Raw genomic sequence first — 25,785 nt, forward strand, 5'->3', positions numbered from 1 at the left:
TTAACAGCATTATAAGAAACTGTCTGTAATCTTTTAGACAAAATAATTTCCTTGGTTGCTGTGATATGTTTTCTTTGGTTTTCTGCATTTGTTTTGGGTTTGGGGTTTTTTGTGTGATCATTTTTTCTTTTTAAATAAAGTTTACGTGAGAATTAAGTAAGTACCTACTCTTATATAGGTCACAATTTCTTACTAAACATTGCTACTACTGCAGTTGGTATGTTAAATCCACTTCTTAATAGTACAGGAAAATGTGTCAGGCACATGTCGGACTGAGCAGATGTCAGAAATACAAGGTCTCAGGAAACACAGCTGGACTTACTACATGTATGAGACATTTTCTTTTGGCAGGTAGAAGACCTTCTGATTTGTGTTTTGTACCAATCTGAAAAATCAATGAAAAGTATTATGAACATAAGACAGTTCTGTATAGAAGGATACAGGCTCAGACTAAGAGCATTGAGTTCCAGTGTTTTTCTTTGTATTGCTTTGTTGTGTTTGCAGCTGGATTCCTACTCTCCATATCAGGGAACTCCACGCTTCGCCAAACAACAGAAATAAATGCCAGGAGTGAATTTGGGGCTTGGTATCTAGGACGGATGACTTTGCCAACCTTGAGTGACAAGTGCTGTGTGATCCTGTATTTAGAAGATTTTGGGGCGCTTGAGTGTCAGAGGAGGACAGAGGGTTTTGTTATGATTGTCCTTCAGTTTTGACTTAAAGTTGTAATTTCAGAAATAATGTCAAAAACATGAAACCAGTCTGGGACCAGTTTATTGCTGTTGATTGCTCCACTGAGACAGGAATGAAGAATGGATGGGAGGAGGATGTCGAGAGCAGCACAATGGCAAGTCAACGTGCACCACATTCAGCAGCACGGGCATAGTAACCCCAGAACAGCTGATGTCTGTGCCAGCAAGCCATGCTCGGGCCGAGCTGGGGTGCAGGTCCCCTAACCGCAGAACCCATCTACTGCATGTGATGCCGCAGCCCCCAAACCGGTGAAAAGTGTTAAAGGAGCTTGGACCTGGGAGTGACTGACTTGGTGGAAACCTCTAGGGGAATAAGTAGGTGCCTAAGGTTCTCCGGCCGTACAAGGGGACTTGTGCCAGTAGTGGATCAGCTGTGCTTCTAGAAATCATCGTTCCCATTATCTCTCCTGATGTGTTTTATTATCTAGAATTGCCCCATCTCCAGGAAACAACGCTACCCGCCCTACCCCGTCGGGGTCCCGACAGCCGCCTCCCCAGGGGCCGGGGGCGGTCGGAGCTGGGGGGGGGCCCGCGGCTCACCTGAGGCGGCGGCGGTGGCCACGCCTCTCCCTGCTGTGTCTTTAAAGCCCTCCTCCTCCTCTTCCTCCTCCTCTCCATCCCTCCATCCTTGCCTCGCCGCTGCCGCTCGTAGCCACCGGGCTCTGCCTCGCCCGCCTTCTCTCCCCACCCTCCCTATCCCCGCTGCCAGCCATGGCCGACATGAAGACTGGCATCTTCGCCAAAAACGTCCAGAAACGCCTCAACCGCGCTCAGGAAAAGGTGCGCTCCGAGGCGGGGGAACCTCTGGGAAGGGGCGGAGGGGAAAGAAGGGTGCGGCGGCGGTGCCCGGGGTCCGCGAGAGGATGCGGCTCCGCTCGCGTCCAGCGCCCGCTGCTGCGGCTTCCCCTCTCCTTGCCCGCGGGGGCGCCGGGCCGGGGCCGAGGCCGGCGGTGTTATTACGTAACTGACCCATTTCACCGCGCCCGCGCTGCCCCTGCGCCCCGCCGGCCACTAGCCCCCCGCGGGGATGCGGCGCTGCGGGTGCTGCCGGCGGCTGCCGCAGGCCCGAACCGGCCGCCGCTCCCTCGCCCTTGAGGCGGCGCGGGGCTGCCCGCGGCGGTGTCACCGCACCGCACCGCGGGCGGGGAAGCGCGGGCTCGGTTCGCCTCGCTTCACCGCCCGCCGCCAGCCCTCCTAAGAGGATTGCCTTTCCTTTAATACCCGCGCCGGCTCATCCCTGGCTGCGGCGATCCGCCTTGCTGCAGCCGCGGCGTGACAGGCACCGCTGCGTGTGATGACAGGAGCTCGCGGGGGCCGGGGTGCTGGCGCGGCCCGCTGCTTCCTCAGCGGCTGCTGCGGTTCTGGGGAGCTTCTCGGGATGTCGTGAGGCTGGTCGAAATGTTCTGCAGCTGACAGCGTGTACTGCTTTGGAAAGTCGGTACCGATTTTAGCCTGGAAATTAACAACGGGAGAAGTCGGGGAGAATTTGCAGGAGTTTCTGACCAAAGACGAGAGCCTTATTGGCCACTGTTTGTTTTGTTCATCTTCATTAATGAAAGCTGATAGCTGTATAAATGTTCTGCACAAATAGCTCCTGTGAAGCTGTTGGGTGTCTCAAAACAGGATCATAGATACAGATATTAGGCCCAGCAGAAAAGCACTTGTCTATGACTGTATATAGCAGCCGTGTCTGCTGTTAGTACAGTTTGCAATAAAGCTGTTCCCAGCATGAATTTCGCAGACATAGTTGTCAGTAAGTGTTGCGAGTCATCCCTTTCGAGGGCAAATAAAGCCTTTATACCCCTCTACCACATATCCTGTATTGCTATGTACTTTGGTAATAGGGCTCTGGAGAATTAAGAATTTTATGAGCATATTTCTTATATTTCATTGCCTATAAATCCTCACTTTCTTTTTGGTCACACATTGAATTCTGTGGAGCTCCAGTGGCATAAAAAATGCAACAATTAATATGTACAAAAGTCATACATAATTGTGTTATTATTTAAGAATCTTATAGTTGAGGCTGTCACAGACTAGTGATTAATTTTCCCATTCAAATACTCCTGTCTAGCTCACCAGGTTATAAAGTACTAGACTTCTCAACACCAAAGTCATGATGCATTTCCATTCTTGCAGGCTTGGACTGCAACTGCTTTCAAGTAAAACACATACACACTCTTTAATAGTTCGAAGAGATCTGATGATTTTATGGTGTGAGTTGACTTGAGTTGGTAGTTGGAGTAGAAGCCTAAAAATATTGTTTGTTTCCTTGTGTCTTTGTCAGTTATGATTAACCATCTGGAAAAGCACTGGTGCAAGTCTTAATCACATTTACTGCTTCAGGCTGTGTCTCTTCCAATGTGGGGGTCCTGCTCACAGAAATGTGTGGGCATACCAGGTAGAACACCTTAATGTGAGTACCTGAGGTACCCCGTACCTCTCAAAGACTGCTCATGCACCAGCCCCAGGACAGGTACCTTGAGCCTGATGGGTGCCTTGGGTGCAAATCGAAGATGCTGTTGGGGTCTGATAGGTGGTCTGCTCTACCTCCACTTTGGTGATCAACCATGCTAACAAGGGGAGAATTTGTCTGGTTTGATCTTCATGTATTGCAGTTAGGCATCTGGCAATTTTGGCTTCTTTATAGTATCTGTGGTGGTAATTTCTTATGTCAGTGGTCTAAAAGTTGATTATTTACAAGATGTTAGTGGCCTTACACAGAGCAGGTTGTAGTACCAGTGGTCGGACACAGAGCAGGTCACAGGACCATGTAGCTCTGTACCCATGCCTCTTCCTTCCTGGCACATGTATTGTTATTGCATGAGCTGTGCATGTGTACTCTTTCATGTCTACATGTCTGGTTAGCTTTGAGTTCCTTTCTGTCTATACAACAAAAAATCCTTCATTATATTTCCTAAAACTTTACTCAAAAAAAGGTTCCCAAATGGGAATGATTGAGTTTTGTTTATTTGTTTTGGGTACTTGATGACAACAAGTAAATTTTATTGAGGAGATGAAAATGTATGATTTGTCTGATTCTTGATGGTGTGAATAGGATGGCATTGTGACAGGTGTGTAATATCACACTGGCTTAAAGAGATTTTAAATACACTGACTTGTTTTTATCTTGATGCTTCTATTGGATTTGTGCACCTTCAGTTTACTGAATGTGTCCTTATAGATCAATGTTTTTATAAAGCATTTTCACATCATTTTCTATTATTTATTGATGCAACATACGTATTAAAAACATGGAGTGGCTCGAAGACATAGACCTTCATTTTGGATTTCAGTAAAGCTTTTGATATTGTCTCTCACAGGATCCTGCTGGATGAAATGTCCAGCCCACAGGTGGATAAACACAGCATGCAGTGGATGAGCAAGTGGCTCACGGGTTGGTATCAAAGCGTTTCAGTGAGTGGGATGACAGACTGGTGAGCTGTCACTAGCGGGGTTCTACATGGCTTCATCCTCAGCCCAGTGCTCTTCAACATCTTCACAAATTACTTGGATGCAGGACTGTAAGGGATACTAAGGAAGTTCACAGATAATAGAAAACTGGGAGGAGCTGTTGACTCTGTTGAAAGCAGAGAGGGCCTGAAGAGAGACCTTGGCGAATCAAAGGGCTGGGCAATCACCAACCATATGAAGTTCAGCAAGAGAAAGTGCCAGATTCTGCACTTGGGATGGGACAACCGTGGATGTACAGACAGACAGACTGGGGAACAAGATGCTGGAGAGCAGCACCACAGAAAGGGACCTGGGGGTCCTGGCTGACAAAAAGTTAAATGTGAGTCAGCAGTGCCCCGCACAGCCAGGAGGGCCAACCATGTCCTGGGTGCATCACGCACAGCATCGGCAGCCAGTCAAGGGAGGGGATTGTCCCGCTCTGCTCTGCACTGGTGCAGCCTCACCTCGAATCCTGTGTGCAGTTTGGGTGCCACAATATGAGAAAAATATTAAGCCATTATAGAGCACCCTAAAAGAGAGTTAACAAAGGTCATGAAGGGCCTTGAGGGGAAGCTTTGAGTATGAGGAGCGGCTGAGGTCACTTGGTCTCTTCAGCCTGGAGAAGAGACTGAGGGGAGACCTTATAGCAGTCTACAACTTATTCATAAGGGGAAGAAGGGTAGATACTGATCTTTTCTCTGTTGTGACCAGTGACAGGACCCAAGGGAATGGCCTGAAGTTGTGTCAGGGCAGTTTAGGTTGGATATTAGAAAAAGGTTCTTCCCCAGAGGGTGGTGGTTGGGCACTGGAACAGGCTACCCAGGGAAGCGGTCACAGCACCAAGCCTGACAGAGTACAAGAAGCATTTGGACAATGCTCTTGGGTTCATGGTGTGACTCTTGGGGATGGTCCTATGCAGGGCTGAGAGTTGCACTCAGTGATTGTTGTGGGTCCCATCCAACTCAGTTTATTCTGTGATTCTCTGATTCACTTATGGAAAATATTTTTCTAATAATGTTATCATTATCTTCAGTTCCTTGCTGTCTAGGAGAAATTTTAGTTGTACAGTGTAGGTAGTGTGTGTGTCTTGGCACTATTTATGTGACAAAAGCTAAATAACCAGAAAATCTCATATTGGGCAAATCTGTCTTGCGTTAGAAGTGTTAAATCTGAGAGTTATATGGAAATAATAATTGGACACTATTTTTCACATCATCCAGGTGATGGTGCTTTATGTGGTAGCACATGTGCCCTGGCACCCTGATTTTGAAACAATGAATGTGCCATCTATTAAAATACTCTGGTCATCACATTTCTTCAATGATTTTTGCCCCAAAATGCAGGAAGTATGGACATGCTGAGCCTGCAGTATCTGTTAAAATCTGCCAAAAGTCAGCTGAAGAATCTTGATTAAAGTTTTAAAAAGACCAGATTGATTTAGGAGACTACATCCCAGCAATAAAAGTTAATGAAATGCCAATGTGTTTAAAATGAAACCAGAACAGATGTTTTGGTAGCCAAGGCTGACTGAGTCAATTCTAAGGACAAGATTATTTGAATGAAAGGGCTGAATTTGTATCCCCAGGTTTATCTGGAAAATTCCATTTAAGCTGATAACCCAATGTATAACACTTGTTATCTCCTTGTCCTCTCTTCTATAACCCAACAACTCTAGTTGAATAGAATAGTGCAGCTGGAAGAGACCTACAATGACCATCTAGTCCCACTGCCTGACCACTTCAGGCTGACCAAAGTTAAAGCATGGCTTTAAGGGTACTGTCCAAATGCCTCTTCAGGACTGACAGGCACGGCTGGGGGATGCATCAGCCACCTCTCCAGGAAGCCTATTCCAGGTTTTGGCCACCCTCTGGGTAAAGTGTTTCCTCATGTCAAGTCTGAACTTCCCCTGATGGGCACAACTTTGAACCATTCCCCATGTGTCCTGGCACTGGGAGAGGACGAAGAGCTCAGCACCTCCCTCACCACTTCCCCTCCTCAGGAAGCTGTAGGGAGCAGTGAGGTCCCCCCTCAGCCTCATCCTCTCCAGACCAGACAAGCCCACTGCCCTCAGCTGCCCCCCAGAGCACATTCCTGCCAGCCCCTTCCCCTGCTTTGGTGCCCTTCTCAGGACATGTTCAAGTACCTTCACATCCTTTTTAAACAGTGGGCCCAGAACTGCACACAGTGCTCAAGGTGAGCCTGTGCCAGTGCTGAATTCAGCAGGATAATCCCCTCTCTTGGCTGGCTGGCGATGCTGTGTTTGATGCGTCCCAGGATGAGGTTTGCTCTCCTGGCTGCCAGGGTACACACACTGCTGATCCCATTGAGCTTCCTGCCAAGCAGTACTCCCAAACCCCTTTCTGCAGGGCTGCTCTCCAGCCCCTCCTCTCCCAGTTCAGACTCGTGTCTGGAATTACTCCATCCCAGGTGCAGAATCCAGCATTTGGTTGGTCTTGCTCAGCTTCATATCATTGGTGACTGCTCCAGTCAATCCAGATCTCTCTGCAAGGCAAAGCCTCTTGTCCCATGGGAGAGTCAGCAGCACTTCCCAGTTTGGTATCATCACCAAACTATCCGTGCATTCAACTGCAGCTTCCAGATCACTGATAAAGTGGTGGAACAGAGCTGCCTCTAGAACTGAGCCCTGAGGAGCACCACTGGTAACTGGTTCTGTTGGCTGCAACAATTTGAGTCCTGCTCTTCAACCAATTCTTCACCCAGCACACTGCATACCTGCTCATTCCACTGTTGGACAACTTGCCTGGAAGGAGGCTTTGAGGGACAGTATCAAAAGCCTTTCTAAACCCCAGAAAAACTACATCCACTGTCTTCCCTTAATTCAGGCAGGTGACCTTATTGTAGAACGTTATTAAATTAAGCAGGACTTTCCCTTTGTGAACCCATGTTGACTGTGTCTGATGACTGCATTGTTTTTCACATGTCTTTTAGTAGAACCCAGCATGACTTTCTCCATATTTTTTTCCACGTACTGAGGTTAGGCTAACAGGTCTGTTAGTTTCCTTGGTCTTCTCTCTTGCCTTTCTTGTAAACTGGTGTAACATGGGCTAATTTCTAGTTGGTGGGGCCTCCTAAGACCTTTTGTAGATGATTGACAGTTGTCCTGTTGTAATCTCTGCTACAGTTACCCACAGTACTCTGGGGTGAATCCCATCAGGCCCAATGGACTTATTAATATTCAGCTGATAACAATTGGTCCCTTTCAATTTCAATGTCCATAAATGGAAAGTGTTCCTGCAGTCATTGTCCTCTGAGAATTGGGCAACCCAATGTAGCAACATAGACATTAGTTCCATCACAGAGAGGAGACAGCTTTTATGGGTGGTCTCTGGGCTACAGGGTTGGTTTCTTCCATGACCTGAGAGAAAAGTAGCAGCATGAGGTTCTTGGAAGCCAAGTGGCACAGAATGTGTCAGGGGAGCTCAGCAGCTGTGCCCAGTACATGACAACTGAGGGCTGCGACAGCACTCCAGAAGCCTTCCTCCAAAGGATGCTGGGCGGAGCGGTGGTGGCTGGTCTGTGGCAGGCAGGCGTGTGCATGGGGGACCCCATCATCCTCATGTCACAGTGTCACCACCCTGCAGTGCAGCAGTACCTTGGGGGTCGGGGGGGGGGGCAGGACAAAAGGGAGCATCCTCCCATGTCCTACTGTCAAAGCTGGCCTGGAGCCAGCCCACAGACATCCAAAAGGAAGTCCTTGAGGAGACAGTGGAATTATTTGGAGGAGGCTAAGGGAGGAACACTGGAGGCAAGGCCAACTACCAGTAGCACTCAGCCTTTGGGAAACATATGCAAGCCCTTCAGAGGAGAAGAACCGCCAAGACCTGGAAGTGCCTGAGGCTATCTGGCCTTTTCAGCTGGATAGCACTAGTAAGTTCAGGTGAACACCTTCTTGAGGAGCACTGCACGGCCCTGTCCTCAGCCCCTTGTGGAGCCAGGGGCAGCTGCTATAAGAAATGGGATGCAGAGATGTTGTCAGGCGTCCTAGGGCTTTGTAACACCCACTGGTGCCAGGATTCTTAACCCTCAGGCTTCTCAGGCTGAGGACATTTGGCCACTTTTGGAAGCCCCTGAGATGGCTCCAGGTTGAGGGAGAATAGGGCTTAGGCATATCCTGGAAGACATAACCAGACTGTGGGATGAGGAGTGAGGCCTTGCTCACATGCTTAGGGAATAGCTGATTATCAGCAATGGCATCAGGAGGGAATTTTCGCTCAGGGCAGATTGGCACTGCTTCATGGGGGGAAGGAGATGGGGTGGGGTTGCTTTCCTCTGCAGCACTGAGCATGACCACTGTTCACAGCTCCTTCAGGCCCTTCTGGCTGGGTTGCTGCCTGCTGCTCATGCCCCATGAAGATAGCCTTTCATGCCCTGCACTGGGCAGGAAGCTTTCCAGACTCCCAGGGTGGGCCCCAAGGGTGGCCTGGGGGTTGCTTCTTGTCCTCCATAGCACTGGGCACGGCCCCTTGTCAGGGCTCCTCTGGGCCCCTGCGGCTCCGCTCTTGCCTGCTGCCCTCACACCTCCAAGGCGCCAGTCGCGCCCTGGCTCTCTCTGGCTCTCTTGCCCACTGCAAGTTTGGAGTGGGGCTGAGCTCTGCTCTTCCCTTGGCTCCATTTCCTATGGGGTTCTTGCATCCATCCAGAGCTGCATTTTCCAGTTCTGCCTGCCTGCAACACAAGCACAGGACAGACATGAGAATGCTTTTCATGCATCCCTGGCCTGGGAGCACGGCAATGAAGCAAATCTTAGAAGGCAGAAAGTGTGTTTGTAATTGATACGTGTTACACTTTGGAACATACCCATGGTAGTACACACCTTTTGTGTTGTTGCTTCTGATTCTCATTCTTCATGTTCTCACCCTCCAGGAGACAGGACCTGCTGGGCCTGTATTCCTGCTGCTGCATTCCGTAGCTCTGTCACTTGCCTTTTCCAGACTACAAAGGATTTTTCAAGCTAAACTGAAGAACACATCAGCCTGCTTCTGGCTACACGTGCACATTGTGGTAGTGGTTGTGAGCATCAGCTCTGAAACTGATTCAGAAAAACAAACATTAAAATAATATCCTATTTCCAGTTGTAAATTGTGTAGCATGTGTTCTTGAATGTGGTTTTGGACCAAAAACTCCCTGGAACTTCACACAAATAACAGTCTCATCATTATTTGGCTCATGGTGAGTGCAGGGAATAGAATAGAACAGAGCAGTTCTGCCATGTTAAACCCAGAGCGCTGCATGCCAAGGTTCGACCCAGGTCTGAGGGCTCCACCCCGGAGAGCAGCTCTGCAGTGCAGGTCCCAGGCCCACCCAGGAGAACGGAACAGAGATGGGCACACCTACAGCAGGGCTCAGGCAGGGACTGAAGGTCCCAGGCAGAGCTGGGACACCTCCCCTGGGCCCTTGGCAGGAGATGGTGGGGGTGTGGGTCCCAGGAGAGGCCAGTCCCAGCCACTGAGGCCTGTGAGCACCCCCACGTCCTGGCAGGACTAGACTTCAGTGCTCATGTGCTCTTCTTCAGACACTGGTGGTTGGACACTTTGGAGACAGACTATTGGGCCAGATGGACCTTCCCTCTGAGGGAGCACTGCTGTTCTCAGGCTCTTGTGTTTTAGTATGTTCTTCCATAGAAAACAGACCAGACATTTCTAAAAATGAGCACAAGGAGCAAAAAAGAATATTCATGGAGAAATGAACAGGTATTGCTCACCTCCAACTGGTTTGCAAACATTTAGATGAGAAGCACATCCTGCACCAGACTGAAGGCTTGATCTTTGAGCCTTGATAATATCAGAGGTGTGGGGGTTTGTTGTCCTGTGGAAACCCAGCGAAACTGGATAAACCCAGCAAAATTTCAAAAAACACTTTTTGCAAATTAGTGCAGATGGTTCCATTATCTTGAGATGATCCACAGCTCTTCTTCCCCTCAGAAGGTACATGTCTTCTTCCCACAAAGTGACAGAGCCAGTGCCTAGGCTGGGAGATGGTTATGGGTATTTAGTGCCTTCTGCTAGTCCAGTGCTGGGAAGAAATGTCATCAGAGGCAACCTCTCAGTGTGTACTGGTGTTCAATTTCTTCACGTGGTGGCCTTCCAAAAGTTTCCCAAAGAAGACCAGTGGAGCACCAGAAGCAACACAGAGAAATTAAAAGACAGAAAATTTAAAACACAGAGAAAAGACCCTTTTGTTCCAGTAGACATCAGATGTGGGAGCCCAGGAGTCACAGAGGTTCAGCCAGGGACCTACAATGGTAGAGCCAAAAAGCACTGATAAACCCACAAAGGTGGGAATAGGCATGACTTGGTTCCCCTTTCTCTGGGAAACACAGTCTACAAGGAATTGTTTGTGGCCCAGAAGAGAGAGCTAGTGCTGGCATTGGTGATGAGCTCGCTCTGGTGCCTCATCCCCATGGGGAATAATGCCCTTGGAGACCCCAGCATGTGCACAGAAGAGTGCCCTGGTGCCAAGTGACAGAACTTGCTGGGGAGGCCCTGGGGAGCTGCCACAGAGTTCTTTCTAAACCCTGCACAGCACCATCCCTGGTCATCCCTTGCTCTTGAGCTGGACTGATTTAGGACAGTGTTGAGAGTTGGGAAAGATGGGCAAGGTAGACTGGTACCGCCACTTTTGGGGCCCACCCAGGAAGTCTGGGAAGCCTCTTCCCTCCAGATGTGGGCCACAAGGGCCACCTTGTGGAGCATGAGCAGCAGTATCTGGCCAAAATGGCCCAAAGGAGCCCTGACTACAGGTCATGCTCAGTGCTGTAGAGGAAGGTAAAAAAACACCTGAGGATGCTTGATAGTCCACCATGGGGAAAAAAAAAAGCCATTCTCCCCCAAGCTGCAGGGTGTGAGAGGCCATCTTCATGGGGCATGAGCAGCAGGCAGCAACCCAGCCAAAAGAGACTGAAGAAGCCCTAAGCAGTGGTCAGGCTCAGTGCAGCAGAGGGAGGTAAAATAACCCTGGGTCCCATTACCAATCTGTCCGAGGAGAAAATTCTTTCCTGACCTCAGTGCTGGTGACCAGCTATTCCCTGAGCACTTGAGTGAGACCTTTCACTTCCTTGTCTCATAGGCTGGTAAACCATCCTGGAGATGTCCATATTCTGACTCAACATAGAGGCATCTCAGGGGCTTGTGAGAATAGCCACAGGCCCCCAGCCTAACACATTGTTGCACACAACATTCCTTCCCATGGCTGGCAGGACACCACTGGGTGCTCCAAAGCACTGGAATCTCTTGTGGCATCTCTGCACCCTCTATCTTACAGCTGCTGCCCCATCTCTGCAGGGCATGAGAACAGAAAGCTCTGCAACGCTCCTCCTGAAGGGATCCCCGTGGTCTTGCCAGTGCTCTTCAGCAGATAAGGGCTGAGAGCCTTGGGCACCTTCAGATGTTCTAGATCTTTGCATCACCATCAGCCCTGTTCACCCCCCCATCTTCCCTTCCCCTTCCCCTTCCCCTTCCCCTTCCCCTTCCCCTTCCTCTCCCCTTCCCCTTCCCCTTCCCCTTCCCCTCCCGCAAATCCTGTTACTCCAAGTCTTGTCTCTGGCTCAGATGTCCCTGCTCATTTTCTGTGCCTCCCTGGCAGCCTTTCGGGGAGCGAGGGTGCGCTGGCTGACGTCGAGAAAGCAGAGCAGAAAGTGACGGTCGGTGGACAGGGAGGAGAACTGGGTGCAGGCTGAGGCCGTCGTTCCTCTGATAAACCAGCGGTCCCTGCTGCCCCCTCTGCCCTCAGCTGCAGCGGGATTTGTTGCAGGAGAAGATGGCGCGGATATGGCCTTGCGGCTCCAGAGGCCCGTGGCCGTGCCCAAAAGCCCAAACCAAGGCAGTTACCACCCACAGTGAGGCGTGAGGGGAGAGGAAAAAGACACCAGGAGAAGGGGGAGAAAGCAACCCTCAGAGACTGTGTCAAAAAACCAACAGTTTATTTCCTTCTTCTACAAACAGGGGTTCTTGGCTTGTGCCGCCGCCGGCGGGACGGCCTTTTTGGGGGCTGGGGAGAGTCGTGAGGGCCAGAAGCCCTCCTCTTTGCAGGGCGCCGGGGCCCCTCGGGCAAGCAGTCCCTGTCCCGGCCAGGAGCGGAAGGGCTGCGGCTGCAGCCCTGGGCAGAGGGGCCTGCTACTGCTGCTGCCCCGCCCGGCTCCTCCTGGGACTGCTCCCGCTCTGCAGGGTCAGGCGCGGATGGAGAGCGGCCGGGCCCCCCGCGGAGGGTGGCTTCCAACGTGCGGCTGTCCGCTTCCACGCTGGAGACTGCAGGGCTGCAGGAGGAGGCCAGCAGGATGGGGGTGGGAGTCCCCTGGCGGGAGGCAGAGGGGCCAGGGATGGCTGTGCGGCCCTCCTCTTCTCCCTCCTCCTCCTCCTCCTCCTCCTCCTCCTCCTCATCAGCATGAGCGTTCAGGAGGTTCATCTGCCGCAGGATCGCATCACTGCACCGGTCAGCGGCAATGTCGATGAGCCGGCGCACAAATGCCACCGTCGCCTCCTGCAGCAAGGGGTGCAGCTCCCGGACCAAGGCCTCCTCACTCAGCCCATAGCGGCATAAATTTGCCACGATGGCGCTCTGGGCCAAAGCCACCTCCCACCAGCTGGTTCTGAAAAGCTCCGATATTTCCTGGTTCAGCCAGGGCAGCAGGGGCTCGAGGATTTCTGAGCAGTCCTGGAAAAAGCCTGCCCAGACCTCAGGTGGGAAGCCAGCTACATAAGTCCTGGGCATCAGCTCCGCAGCCCCCTGCTCATCCTGGTGGCCAGCAGCTGATGAATCCGAGGGGCTTGGAAGAACTATCTCCAGAAAGTCTTCCTCTGACCGAACAGAGTAGATGATGCTCTTGATAGCCTGCCTGCACAGGGGGCACGATGGTTTCCTCTTGGCCCACCGCACGATGCAGCCCAGGCAGAACACATGGACACAGGGCGTTACAGAAGCGATTTCACCTTGAGTGTCACGGCAGATGGGGCAGTTCCACTCTGTCCCCGTGGCCATGTTTGCGTGGTGCAGCAGAGCTGGGGATTCCCTCTTGCTGGCGTGACACGCTGCAAAATGGTCACTTGCTGTCCCAGGGAGATGGGCGGGTAGAATAAATGCCTAGGCCCCTCAAGAAGGACACACTCACAGCTCCCCAAACACCATTGCCCACCCCCGGGCTGCCCCATGGGCACATTTCCTGCACTGCTCACCTGTGCTGCTGCAAGCACCACCCACAGTACTTGGCTTCCTGAACCAGGTAGGGTTGAGGAAACAGGCAATGTCTCGCAAATGAGAACTGAGAGTTGCTGACAGCAGCTCCCAACAACCTCGCAGGCATCCAGTCCTCCCAGGCACGCTTGCCAGGGGTCCAGGCGCGAGTGAGTCTGGGCCAGGCTCTGCCCATGCCCAAACATAAGCAGTGAGGGATGTGAGGTCACAGTGCATTGCTCACCGAGGTTGCCATCCATGGAGTCTTTGGACTGCTGATGTCACAGTCCGCTGTTCTGTGCAGACAGCCTTGACTGCCTTCCAAACCTGCCATAGCAGGCCTTTCTCCCCTGCAGGTACACGGCATCAGGAGAAAAAATGGGGTGCGTGGGCCATGCTGTGCCATCATTTGTTCATGCCTCTGGCTTTTAGAATCATTTCGAGTCATTAGTCCAAGCACTTCTTCTTTAGAAACGCATTATCTGTTAGTTTTACATTTTTGTGGCAGGAGGGTTCTGTGTACATCGGGCACATGGGTTGGCTTTTGTAAATCTTGTGAGATGACAGCCCATATTCTCTATTCACAGTACTGCTTGTCTACACCACTGGCAGAGGCAAGCACATCCCGGCATTTCATGCCAGTCTCCACAAACTTCTTGCACGGTTGTTTTTAAATTCAGATTTTTTTTCCTCCCTACAGCCCACTGGATTGTGGTTGATGGGCACAATGGTGTGGTCATTAGCTCAGTGGCCATTAAAACCCTCTGTTGCTCTCATCCCATTCAGAAATGAAGTTGAAAATGGACAGGTAACTGAAAAATAAGCATCAAGCACAATTTTGGGCAAACCAGTCAAAAATGTAGAGAAAATCTATACTGCCATCGAGTTTTAATCTCTCCCCCTTGTGGTAGTGCTTGCCACAGACTGAGCCACCCAAGCAAGGGCAGGTCTGTCTGTTCTTCTTGCTGTGCTTCCCAAGCTGCTTCGCCTGCAGCTTTCCGGGAGCTGTAAGTCACTCCAGCCAGCCTTGCAGCTGGGCATTTTCTGCCTCCTTAGGATGTTTTACTAAAACTAGTGGGAAGTGATTAAGTGAGTTACAGCTTGAAACCAGCCTGGGAAAGAAGGGGATTTTTAGAAGAGTTTTCCTGACTCATCTTTACCATCTTCTCAGGAGTATCTCCCTAGGCACAACACAGGATCATCCCTACCTCCTTGAACCCTAAAAATACATAACCTTGATCAGTGCCAGCTGAGCAGGAATTTCGTTCCTGTTCAGTGTGAAGTGAAACTTCTACAAGCCAAGTTCCTGCTGCCTGGATGAATGAGCCCAGTGTCCACGGTTCTCTGTTGGGGGAAGGTAGATGTGTGTGATGGTCTGACCTTTTTCTTGGTTCTTTCCCTACATTGACCCCCTTCAGTGCTGAGGGCAGCACCAAACTGTCCCCTGGTCCCTCCCTGGGCCCAGGCCATTGTCATTTTTAAGGGCAGGACCTTTTAAGGATCCCTAGAAGAGTTCTGGTTTATTATGAGAGGGAAAGGTTAAAAAAACCCAACCAATCATCTATCTCTTTGGATCAGGGACTTACCTGAGCATCCTTGGAGACTCTATTGTACCACTGGCAGTTGGCCTGGCTGACCCTGGGTTGTCCTGTCCAGGTGTCTCTGGTTAGCAAGCAGGATGGGATGTGGTTCTCTAAGGAGATTTGTGTTTCCACTGGGTCCCTTAATTACAGAGCCCATGCTCAGGATGGCCAATCAGTAGCACTGGGGTCAGGAAGGAATTTTTCCCCAGGGCAGATTGGCACTTCCTGGGGAGTTTTGCCTTCCTCTGCAGCACTGAGCATGACCACTGTTCACAGCTCCTTCAGGCCCTTCTGGCTGGGTTGCTGCCTGCTGCTCATGCCCCATGAAGATAGCCTTTCATGCCCTGCACTGGGCAGGAAGCTTTCCAGACTCCCAGGGTGGGCCCCAAGGGTGGCCTGGGGGTTGCTTCTTGTCCTCCATAGCACTGGGCACGGCCCCTTGTCAGGGCTCCTCTGGGCCCCTGCGGCTCCGCTCTTGCCTGCTGCCCTCACACCTCCAAGGCGCCAGTCGCGCCCTGGCTCTCTCTGGCTCTCTTGCCCACTGCAAGTTTGGAGTGGGGCTGAGCTCTGCTCTTCCCTTGGCTCCATTTCCTATGGGGTTCTTGCATCCATCCAGAGCTGCATTTTCCAGTTCTGCCTGCCTGCAACACAAGCACAGGACAGACATGAGAATGCTTTTCATGCATCTCTGGCCTGGGAGCACGGCAATGAAGCAAATCTTAGAAGGCAGAAAGTGTGTTTGTAATTGATACGTGTTACACTTTGGAACATACCCATGGTAGTACACACCTTTTGTGTTGTTGCTTCTGATTCTCATTCTTCATGTTCTCACCCTCCAGGAGACAGGACCTGCTGGGCCTGTATTCCTGCTGCTGCATTCCGTAGCTCTGTCACTTGCCTTTTCCAGACTACAAAGGATTTTTCAAGCTAAACTGAAGAACACATCAGCCTGCTTCTGGCTACACGTGCACATTGTGGTAGTGGTTGTGAGCATCAGCTCTGAAACTGATTCAGAAAAACAAACATTAAAATAATATCCTATTTCCAGTTGTAAATTGTGTAGCATGTGTTCTTGAATGTGGTTTTGGACCAAAAACTCCCTGGAACTTCACACAAATAACAGTCTCATCATTATTTGGCTCATGGTGAGTGCAGGGAATAGAATAGAACAGAGCAGTTCTGCCATGTTAAACCCAGAGCGCTGCATGCCAAGGTTCGACCCAGGTCTGAGGGCTCCACCCCGGAGAGCAGCTCTGCAGTGCAGGTCCCAGGCCCACCCAGGAGAACGGAACAGAGATGGGCACACCTACAGCAGGGCTCAGGCAGGGACTGAAGGTCCCAGGCAGAGCTGGGACACCTCCCCTGGGCCCTTGGCAGGAGATGGTGGGGGTGTGGGTCCCAGGAGAGGCCAGTCCCAGCCACTGAGGCCTGTGAGCACCCCCACGTCCTGGCAGGACTAGACTTCAGTGCTCATGTGCTCTTCTTCAGACACTGGTGGTTGGACACTTTGGAGACAGACTATTGGGCCAGATGGACCTTCCCTGTGAGATAGTGCTGCTGTTCTCAGGCTTTTGTGTTTTTAGTACGTTTTTGTGAGGGAAACAGCTCAAGCAATTCTAAAACTAAGTACAAAAAAAAGGAAAAACAATCCACCAGAAGATCAACAGGTATTGTTCAATTCTTGAGATGTCTGCAACCATGTAGATGAGAAGCACATCCTTCAGCAGACTGAAGGCTTTATGTTTGAGCCTTGCTAGTGTCATTGATGTGGTGTTTAGCCATCCTGTGAAAACCTATCTTAGCTGAACACTGATGAGTTTAAAAAAACACATCCCACTGTGTTGTGTGCATCATCTTGAGATGATCCACAGCTCTGGCCCCCCTCATACGGTACATACCTCCTTCCCACAAGGTGACAGAGCCAGTGCCTAGGCTGGGAGATGGTTCTGGATATTCAATGCCTTCTGCTAGTGCAGGGCTGGGAAGATCTGTCTTTAGAGATTTCCCCAGTGTGTATTGGTAGGGAAAGGAGCAGCTAGGAGAAAATAGATTTGAGTAGAATAAAATAGTTCAGTTTAAACAGACCTACAATAATCATCCAGTCCCACCACCTTACCACTTCAGGGCTGACCAAAAGTAAAAGCATGGCTTTAAGGGCACTGTCCAAATGCCTTTTCAACACTGGTAGACATGGGTTCACTGACCACCTCTCATTGACCCTCATAATAAATCCAGCTGGTGCTGTCACAACACTTCCAAAATTTGGTTGCAGTAAGGTTTGCTCCTGGGCATTTCTTGTGTAGCTTCTGAAAATCCAGATAACGTGTTTTTTGATGTTTAATTTCTAAGTAATACATGTGGTTTCATCTGAAAGTTAAACCAGTACATACTCCAGTTTATGGGACTTTGAAGGCATAACAAGGGTTTAAAATGTTGTAGAGGAGGAGGTTGTATGAAAGGAAACAGTGAACTTTCATCTGGAGGAGAATTTGTGGTTCTGTACAAGTTCTGTTCTGTAACTGATAATGTCTGCTCTGAGGCAGGAGACTAGTATGTGCAAGAATATACTTGTGAAAGGCATGTTACATGTATTACAGCTGTGCTGACCTGCTTGCAATGTGATGACATGGTTCTAAGCAGCCTTGGGTTCGTAACAGCAAACTCCTGTCTAATGATTTAAAATGTTGGCCCCACAGATATTACAAAATCTGTTATATTGAAGTCATTACAGCATTATGACATGCCTCAAAATTTGGGGATGTGCTGGCACAAGCACACACAGTAATGAGGTAACTTCACCTCTGAAGAGCTAGTTCTTAATTTCTGAGTTTATAAACAAAACCAATAATAAGTCAATAATTTCTCATGTGAATGGTATTGTGAGAAATGAGACAACTCAGTTAAAAAAAATTTAAATAATTTATTGAGAACAGAAAAGTGAAAAAATTACAGAAATTAGAAAAATATAAAAATTGGGGATCCTATGGCTCGATAGATGGTATGCCCCAGGAGCGCAGGGATTTTAGATCTTCTGGCTGAAACAGCACTGGAACTCAGGTAGAGAAAAAGGACTTACAGTGCTAGGCTGGCTTTTGGCTGGTCCAAAAGCAAAAAAAAAAAAAATATTTCTAAAGGCTCCTTAATAGGAGTAGGTTTTCCCAGCACTAGCCTCCACCTCAGCAAGGCTGGAGGGAGAAAAGGGGCATGTCTGTCTCTGGCCCATTGTTTTATAGTGCCTTTGCTCCGCCCCAGTCCACCCACAGTCCGCCCCTTCGGTTTAAAGTGATTGGTGTTTTCCCTTTGACAGATTATCTCTGTCCACCAATGGCTCATCCTTGTCAGAGGGGTGGTACTAGTTGAGATAAGGGTGCTACAATACCTTCATTAAAATTCAGGTTGCCATGGAGCTTGCCTACAGGATAATGGTTATGGGGCTGGGCTGGCTGTTGGAACTGGGGTTTTGAAATTTGCCTTGGAACCAAAGTACAAGTAAAAACACCTAAAAAAAGTAGTTAAATACATCCAACACATCTTAAAACACTTGTAAAAGTATACAGTAAACACAGGAAAGATAACTCTCATGGTGTACAAGTGGTTTGAAGTTTGAAAAGGGAGCATTAAGTTGGGAATTTTAACTGGGGAATTTTTACTGGGAAGGGTGCAACTCTCTCTTAATAAATTACTTTGAACAATTGAAAACACTGATAACAGAACTTGATTTTTGTACCTGGGCTGATGGGTTAATTTTAACATTCAATTTAAAAATATTTAACTCAAAATTAATTAATTAAAGCACTTAATATGCAAAGACCAAGCACAAATAGGGATTTCATGTATGGCAGGTATGCTCTAAACTATGCAGATGATATTTTTCTATTTTCAAGTTCAAGTGTAATGAAAACTTGAATTTCCTTTTTTGAAAGTTCTTTTTTTTTTTAAAATAGAAATTATAGAAAAGATGGAGTGCAAGTGGTTATCTGGCCCATTCTACTAAACAAAAGTGGAATCAACTGTACTTAAAATTATTCCTCAGGAATGGTTTTCTTGCCAGCCTTTTGAAGTTTGTAATGGTAATTTTGCAGCTTCCCTAAATTGATCTATACCTTTGCTTAGGTACCTCCAGTCAGAAAGTTCTCTTCTCTTAGAATGTAAATGTATTTTTTGCAGTTCAAATCCTTTGTTCCCTGTTCTAGCTTTCCTTTTTGTAGAAGAATGTGTTCTTTCTTCTTGCCTCAAAATTTAGAAGTGGTTTTCCTCTTTTGTCAGCATTCCCTCTATCTAACTGGAGTCATCACATGACCCTCTCAATCAGTTGAAACAGTAGCTCGTATTAAATGTTAATTGCTTTCAATAATTTTAGTTTCCAATGTACAGGTTAAAAGATAGACGTAGATTTTGGTTATCTGGGTGTGACACATGGAAGAAAGGGGAGAGAAAGCCCCCAAGGATCCTTCCTATTAGGTTCTCATATGATATTTTCCCTGCTTTGTAAGGAAAGGTAATCAGTTTCTCCTGTTCCAGTTCACCGCCTATATGCAGTATTAACCATGATCTTGTAAGTTGCTACATAATACACTCCTCCTCACTTTCACTTAGTTTCCACAAGTCAAAGAATTACTGATTCTTAAGTTTTATGGGGATCCATAGCTCTGTGTTCACTGGCCAAAGCATTATTATTATCAAGGTTGCCTCATCCTCAATTCTTGCTTGACAGTTTCATCTTTTCTCTTTTATTTTTTCCCATTTCCTTTTTAGTTCTTTAGTATGGGTCCCTTCCTCTACTGTTCTCTCTACATTTCACTTAAACTCTCTCTTAAAAATAAAACAAAATTTTAAAAAATCTACTACTAATTCATTGGTAGTGTTCTGGCCACCTTCTTCACTACATCTTGCCCCTCTAGCAGATCGTCTATCTGGCATTGTTATACTGTCTAAGACTTAATGTTTGTGAGCCAAGGACTGCCCCATAGTAGCTGTCAGTGGTCTGCAGACACTCCACAGTGCATGCCACCTTCCTGTTGTGGCACTTCTAAGAGTGTGACTTTATGGGCACATAGAGGGGAAATGTTGGGGTGGTGATAACCTGTGTATCTGGAAAATGCTGGAATTTCTGGTCTGGATTGATCAGCAGTGCCTACCTCCTAGATTAGGATGTGCTGCTGGACTCTGGTGCAACCAGTTGTTGTAGATGGTGAGGGTGAGACAGCAGTAGATGAGGGCAGGAAAGGAGAATACACATTGCTTTTCACCTCACTGGCCCAAGTTTTATGTGCTGGTTAGGAAGAACAGTGAAGAAAACTGCCCAGCATCTGTCATAGCAGGGTATTTCAGTGGGGATAAATGGCAGAGAACAGCAGGCTAAGTATAAGGTGGGGGTGAGCACGGAGGGGAGAGCAGCATGCCTGTGCCCACCTTTCCTGCAACACACCTGCCAGGCTGTGGGGAGTCCTCTCTTAGTGGCTTGCCAAGCCAGCGTGGGACAATAGACAGTATACTGACCTTGGGAGAAAACAAAAATAAAGGGTGAAAGATGCTCTTTAACACATTTTTTGCAGTTGCCTACATGAATAGGACCGTAGCACCCTGAATGCGCCTGAAGATGGCAGGGGGATTTTTCACTTGCCTAAAATATATGCAGGGGGATTCACCCCCACGAAAACCCTGATCAGGCAGCAGTCTCTGCTATGCCTGCTATGCCAGTACTCTCACTCGCCTCAGGGACTGCAGTGTGTGGGGAGAAGGAGTAGAAGGTGGCTCTGCTGCTTCAATACAGAGGGCGTTTTCCCTAGGGAGCGGTTGTTTGGTTTAGTTCATTGGGCTCTGCTGCAAACTCAGCTGCTCGGACCCTCCAATCCGTAGTGGTTCAAGTGCTGGGTCACTCTTCCCTAAAAGTTCTGTGGCATCAGCATCAGTGCTGTGCGACACTGAATCTTTGCTGTTCTCAAACACAAAATCATTTATTCCAGACTTGATGAATAGCTAGTTAGTCAGAATGATAAACCAGTGACCAACTTGGGAAAGCAATTGTGTCATGTGTGGCCATGTTGAGTCTCTGCTAATTGGAGTTTATTAATCTGTTTAAGAGGACATGGTAAAACTTGGCTGCGGTAAAGACACATGTAACACATTTCTGCTTGTGCTATGAGAAAGCTAAGTAGGAAATAGCCTGTTCCTGGCTGCTCTTTCTTTCTGTTGTCTCAATAATTATTCTTCATTATCTGTAGGACGTTAGCATGTGTGACATTCTGCAGAATTGGGGACAAAACCAATTACAAATGAATAATCGTCTGGACAAGCACTTGGTAAAATTCTGTTTAGACAATTTCTCAGAATGTTGGTGGGGCAGTGGGAATGCTCAGAGGCCTTTCAGTGGGCAGGAGCACAAAAAAGTCAGGGACTGCACCACACTTCAAGGCTCTGGGCTCAGACTCCCAGTGCCCTGCTACTACTTTTTATTGTTGTGCCTTCTTTTTCTTACGACCTCTTTTCTGACAAAAAGCTTCTGCTTACTCCCAGATAAGATTCTCTGCTTTCTTCTCCGTGTCTCTGTAGAAGATTAATTCCTTTGATGCTCTCTTAAAGTCTCAGCTTTCTCACTTTCTAACCCCATTTCTTTGTACCCACAATATTGCTGTATCTGTGGTTTGTAGTGATACAGAGGCCAGTGCTACAGTCTGTGAACTGCAGTCAATCCTCTTTATCTATAATATGAAAGAGGAGGGTATGTACACATGAGCCTGAACATGCTTGAAAGACACTGGCTTTCCTGCTTTTCCCAGGTTAAATTGAAAAACATGCTAGGAGTAGGTTGATATTTTATTTTTAATGAAGTAGAGGTTTGAGAAAATAAAAGTTGCTAAAGAATACAGGTAATCTGAATTTCCTTTCTAGACTGTGATCCTTGATAAGAATTTAGTCGTGTCTTTACAGAAGTATATGGGGTTTAGCAGTATATAGCAGAGGTAGGTGGTGGTCTGTAATGCCATGAGAACAGTTATTTATAGTGATGATTAATGCTTTATGTCTCACCAAAGCCCAGTTAAATGACCCACATGTACAAGGGTTAATACATATTTAGCATAGAGTAGGAGATGAAACACTGCACACAGAGAAGAAGCTTGATCAAATAAAGGCAATCCATTTTCTGTGGAGAATAATCAGTCTTTGAGATCTGAAAAATGACACTGATATTTCATATAAAATACATGTATTAGTTTTAGATTCAGGAAGTTGTTTAAAGACTTATTTGCATGCAGGACATGTAGAGGAATAAATTAAAATATTATATTCCTTTTAAACCTGTACAGATCTGTTGTAAACATAAGCTGTTGCTTATGTTTAAACTAGGCTTCCTGTTGTTCAACTTGCTATTGTAACCTAAATCCTTGTTAGTTTATGTGGGTGTTATCTTTTCACACTGGTATAGCTACTCTATGCAGTTCAAATGAACTTTTTAAGTACACAAGAGACACTGCTGAAATGGATCTGCTGAGAGCATGAAATATATTTTTCAAAATAATGTTGCCAGTAATTTTAACTGTAGGACAAATTTTAGTCCTATAAAAACCATAAGGAATGGTTAATGAGGGTAATCAGGAAAGAATTTAATTGATTGCCTCATCTTTTTCAAATCTGTGCTAACCACATTCTTATCACAGAGGAGACAGAAGCTTTGGGTGAAAGGCAGAACACAGAGGAGACAGAAGCAAAATAAAAGATCATAGATGTACTGGGGCCTGAAGAGAAGCGAGAGCATGGCTCAGTCTAGAAGCAGGTTGGTCTGGGGCAGGCTTAGGGCAGGCTTAGGCCAGGCATTCCCATGGCTTACCTTGCTCAGGAGAGAAACTCATCGGGAGAAAAGTGCACAGTAGTAACTGAAGACAGGCAAAGGGTGGTTGGCTGCTGCTACCACAGCATGGTCACTGCAGGACACATTCAGGAAATGGTAAAGGAGTGGATTCATTCTATGCGAAGCAGCAAGTGGAAAACAAGCACAACAGAATAAGGTCAATGTCCATGGTAAGCTGAAGGCCAAAAACACACTGTGCTTTTGGAGATGCAGTGTGAATTTGAAATATGGAACTTGGATTTAAAGAAATGTGGAAGACTAAAAGTGTAAGGAAATGTTTTTGATTTTAAAAAATAGCACAGACCTCCTTCTCTATTCTTCAGTGGTTTCTGGATTAATTAGTAAAGAAATGAATATGCTCCTTATGATGTGACAGTCTTGCAAACTGCCAAAATGTGATTTTTATTGATAGTACATCTCTAAACATTTAATTCTCAGCTGACATGTGCAGGCAGAGTTAGTATCAGGAAAGTTGTATCTTCATGTTTGTTAATCTTCCCTTTTCCTTCCTTATCTCTCTTTCTCTTCTGTCATCCTTTCTTGCTGCTTGCTCTTTCCCTTTCTCTCTTGTACCTCTAACCAAACAAGTTGTTGTAGACATAACCACCAAAGCCCATTTAGAAAATTATTTGACTTCTACTTGATAGGTGAACCCAGTTGCACACTTTATATTTTTTAAAAATCAGTACTGAGCCTCCAAAAAACGTTGTAGGCTATCAAAGAATACTGGATGTTCATTTTGTTTTATTTGTCTCCTGTTGTGCATGAGGGGAGGGACAGATGGTGCTGCTGGAACAGGGCTCTATTCCCTCGGGGTCTGCAAGGCTGACCAAGGTCCTCCCTGTGGGGGAGAAAGCTGGGAATAAAGTGACAGCGCTGAACATAGGCAGTGCTGAATATCTGGAGAAAAATTAAAAGACAGGGAAGGTGAAATGGAGAGCCAAGTTGTCGAGTAATTAAGACAGTAATTAGACAGGCACCATGAGAAGTGCAAGTGTGCAAGCTGAAGGAGCCGGCAAGGGCTACATTCATAAGCTTTGTTTTTATTGGGAGCTCCAGCTGAGTTCACAGGAACTTCACCCAGGTTGTAGCTTTAGGGTTAAGCCCAGCAGTGCTGTCACTCCAGATTCAGTGGAGTCAAGGTGCTGTTTGTACCCCAGGGCTTTTGAACTTACTCCTGCTCTCTATTCTTGTACTAAAAAAAAAATCCCTCATATGAGATTTGTGCTTCCAGGGTCTAAAAAGCTTGTTTCAGAGAAGACAAACCTCACTGATATTTTGCAGAGCTGAACACGGTTTTATTCTTAACACCACCCTGGCATCATGTTTTCCTGTAGCATCAATCCAAGAACATAGTTGTTGCAAGCATAGTGCCAGCATCTTTTATATGAAGTTTCATATTAGTGTAAAAATAAACAGTAATTCTGAAGTTGGCTGAGAATCTACTATTGATTTGACAGCCAAGCTGAGAAGCAAATCAGGAAGAAATTCAGGCAACCCTTAAATGGCAAACACACACATGCCATTTGAATGGCATCTTAAGTCCTAAACAAGTCACTCCTCCAGAAGTTGTGGCTTAGCACTTTCCATGGGAAGATGGAGAGGAACAAGCTCTATCAAATATGGTTCAAATATGGACTAAAAAATATTTTGGATCAAGAGCACGTTTACAGACTGCAGGATGAATGCAAACTTGAGTACAGTGTGTTTATCTCAGTGTTTCAACTTGGATCATGCTGGTTTCTATAGTGAGGGCAGTTTACTATGGGCAATGTCTGTCTGGAAAAGAAATAAAATAACTGGATCCCATGAAAAAGGACGTTTTAAAGGAAGCACTGTGCAGTATTGAGATTGCTAAGTCACTTCTCTGAAGGCCCTGTTTTTGTGAGCAATAAATAATTTTTTTCCCTCTAGTATCCAATTTCCAATTTGTCTCAAAGCACTTATACCAATATTGTTTTGCTAATGCCCATCAGTAGCTCATCCTACCAAAGGCTTACCATGAAATATGTGCTTAGTACTGGTGTTGGATTGCTCAGTAGCATCTGTTATCAGAAGTGTTCTCTGGCTCAAAGAAGGTTATTTTCTACATTCTTTTATACATAAAGATTCCTTACTTGCATATAAGCAGTCACCAATCAAGCAAATTTTATTACATATTATTGCATCTTAGAATTTTTTGCCCATTGAGTGGATCTAAAAAAGAAGGCAGTGTGAAGTCAGTCTCAAGTGCCAAGCTTGCTATTCCTCCTTTCTCACTCTGAAGCTCAGGGTATTTTCAGTTCTTCAGAGAGGGTGTTATCATTACATGTTGAACAATAAAACCCAAAACTACCTCTCGTGGATTGTGATGGATCTCTGTCTTTTTTTGTTAAGTCTTGGGAAAAAAAGTGAAAATAGTAAAGAGTTGGACAAAGGCTTTCTAAAAGTGTCGCAAACTCATTTCTACTTTAGGAGATATATACCAACAGGTTATGTATACATCTAAACCAGCTTTAGCTATACCGGTAGTGAACAGGATGTTTCCAATCACACCAAAATTACTTGCTGTATTACTAAAAATTGTTAAAAGTAGAGTAAGTTTTGTGCAAGGTTTTTAGGTCTAGGACTTCCAAAAGAGCTCAGTTCCCACTGTCTTCCTCATTTAATTTCAGGTTGCTGGTAAGTCAGTTCCTTACTCATGAACATGCCTTTCTGTGCTGCTAGCACCTATTTAATTGTGGTTTGGAGGTTTCCACCTTGTACCCTTCAGTTATCTAGAAATCATGACTCTGGGGAGACACAAAAAGTATGGGTTTAGGTTCCTCGGGGAAAGCATGCTCTGTTGTCTGCATCTCATCTCCATCCAGTGTCTCCCCTAGTGAAACAGGGGTTCTCTAAGCCTTCATTTGGTGTGGTCTCACCTGAAGGGTAGAAAGTCCCATGCCTGAGCAGGTGTATATCTCTGTGCACTGCAGGAGAG

At 47.2% G+C, this 25,785-nt stretch overlaps 1 protein-coding gene across 4 annotated transcripts in view; it reads left to right on the plus strand.

Moving 5' to 3' along the window:
• The first annotated feature begins 1,400 nt into the window (after nt 1-1,400).
• Nucleotides 1,401-25,785, plus strand: part of AMPH (amphiphysin) — a 141,920-nt gene continuing 117,535 nt past the window's right edge. Inside the window, exon 1 of one of the 4 annotated variants that reach the window (XM_069007827.1) lies at nt 1,401-1,532. In XM_069007827.1, coding sequence (XP_068863928.1) covers nt 1,464-1,532 — 69 coding nt within the window. In that variant the 5' untranslated portion in view covers nt 1,401-1,463. The remainder of the gene's footprint in view (nt 1,533-25,785) is intronic. The other 3 variants (XM_069007823.1, XM_069007824.1, XM_069007825.1) reach the window with 3 other exon arrangements.

This window comes from Aphelocoma coerulescens, chromosome 2, assembly GCF_041296385.1.
Source record: "Aphelocoma coerulescens isolate FSJ_1873_10779 chromosome 2, UR_Acoe_1.0, whole genome shotgun sequence".
NCBI classification, from domain to species: Eukaryota; Metazoa; Chordata; class Aves; order Passeriformes; family Corvidae; genus Aphelocoma; species Aphelocoma coerulescens.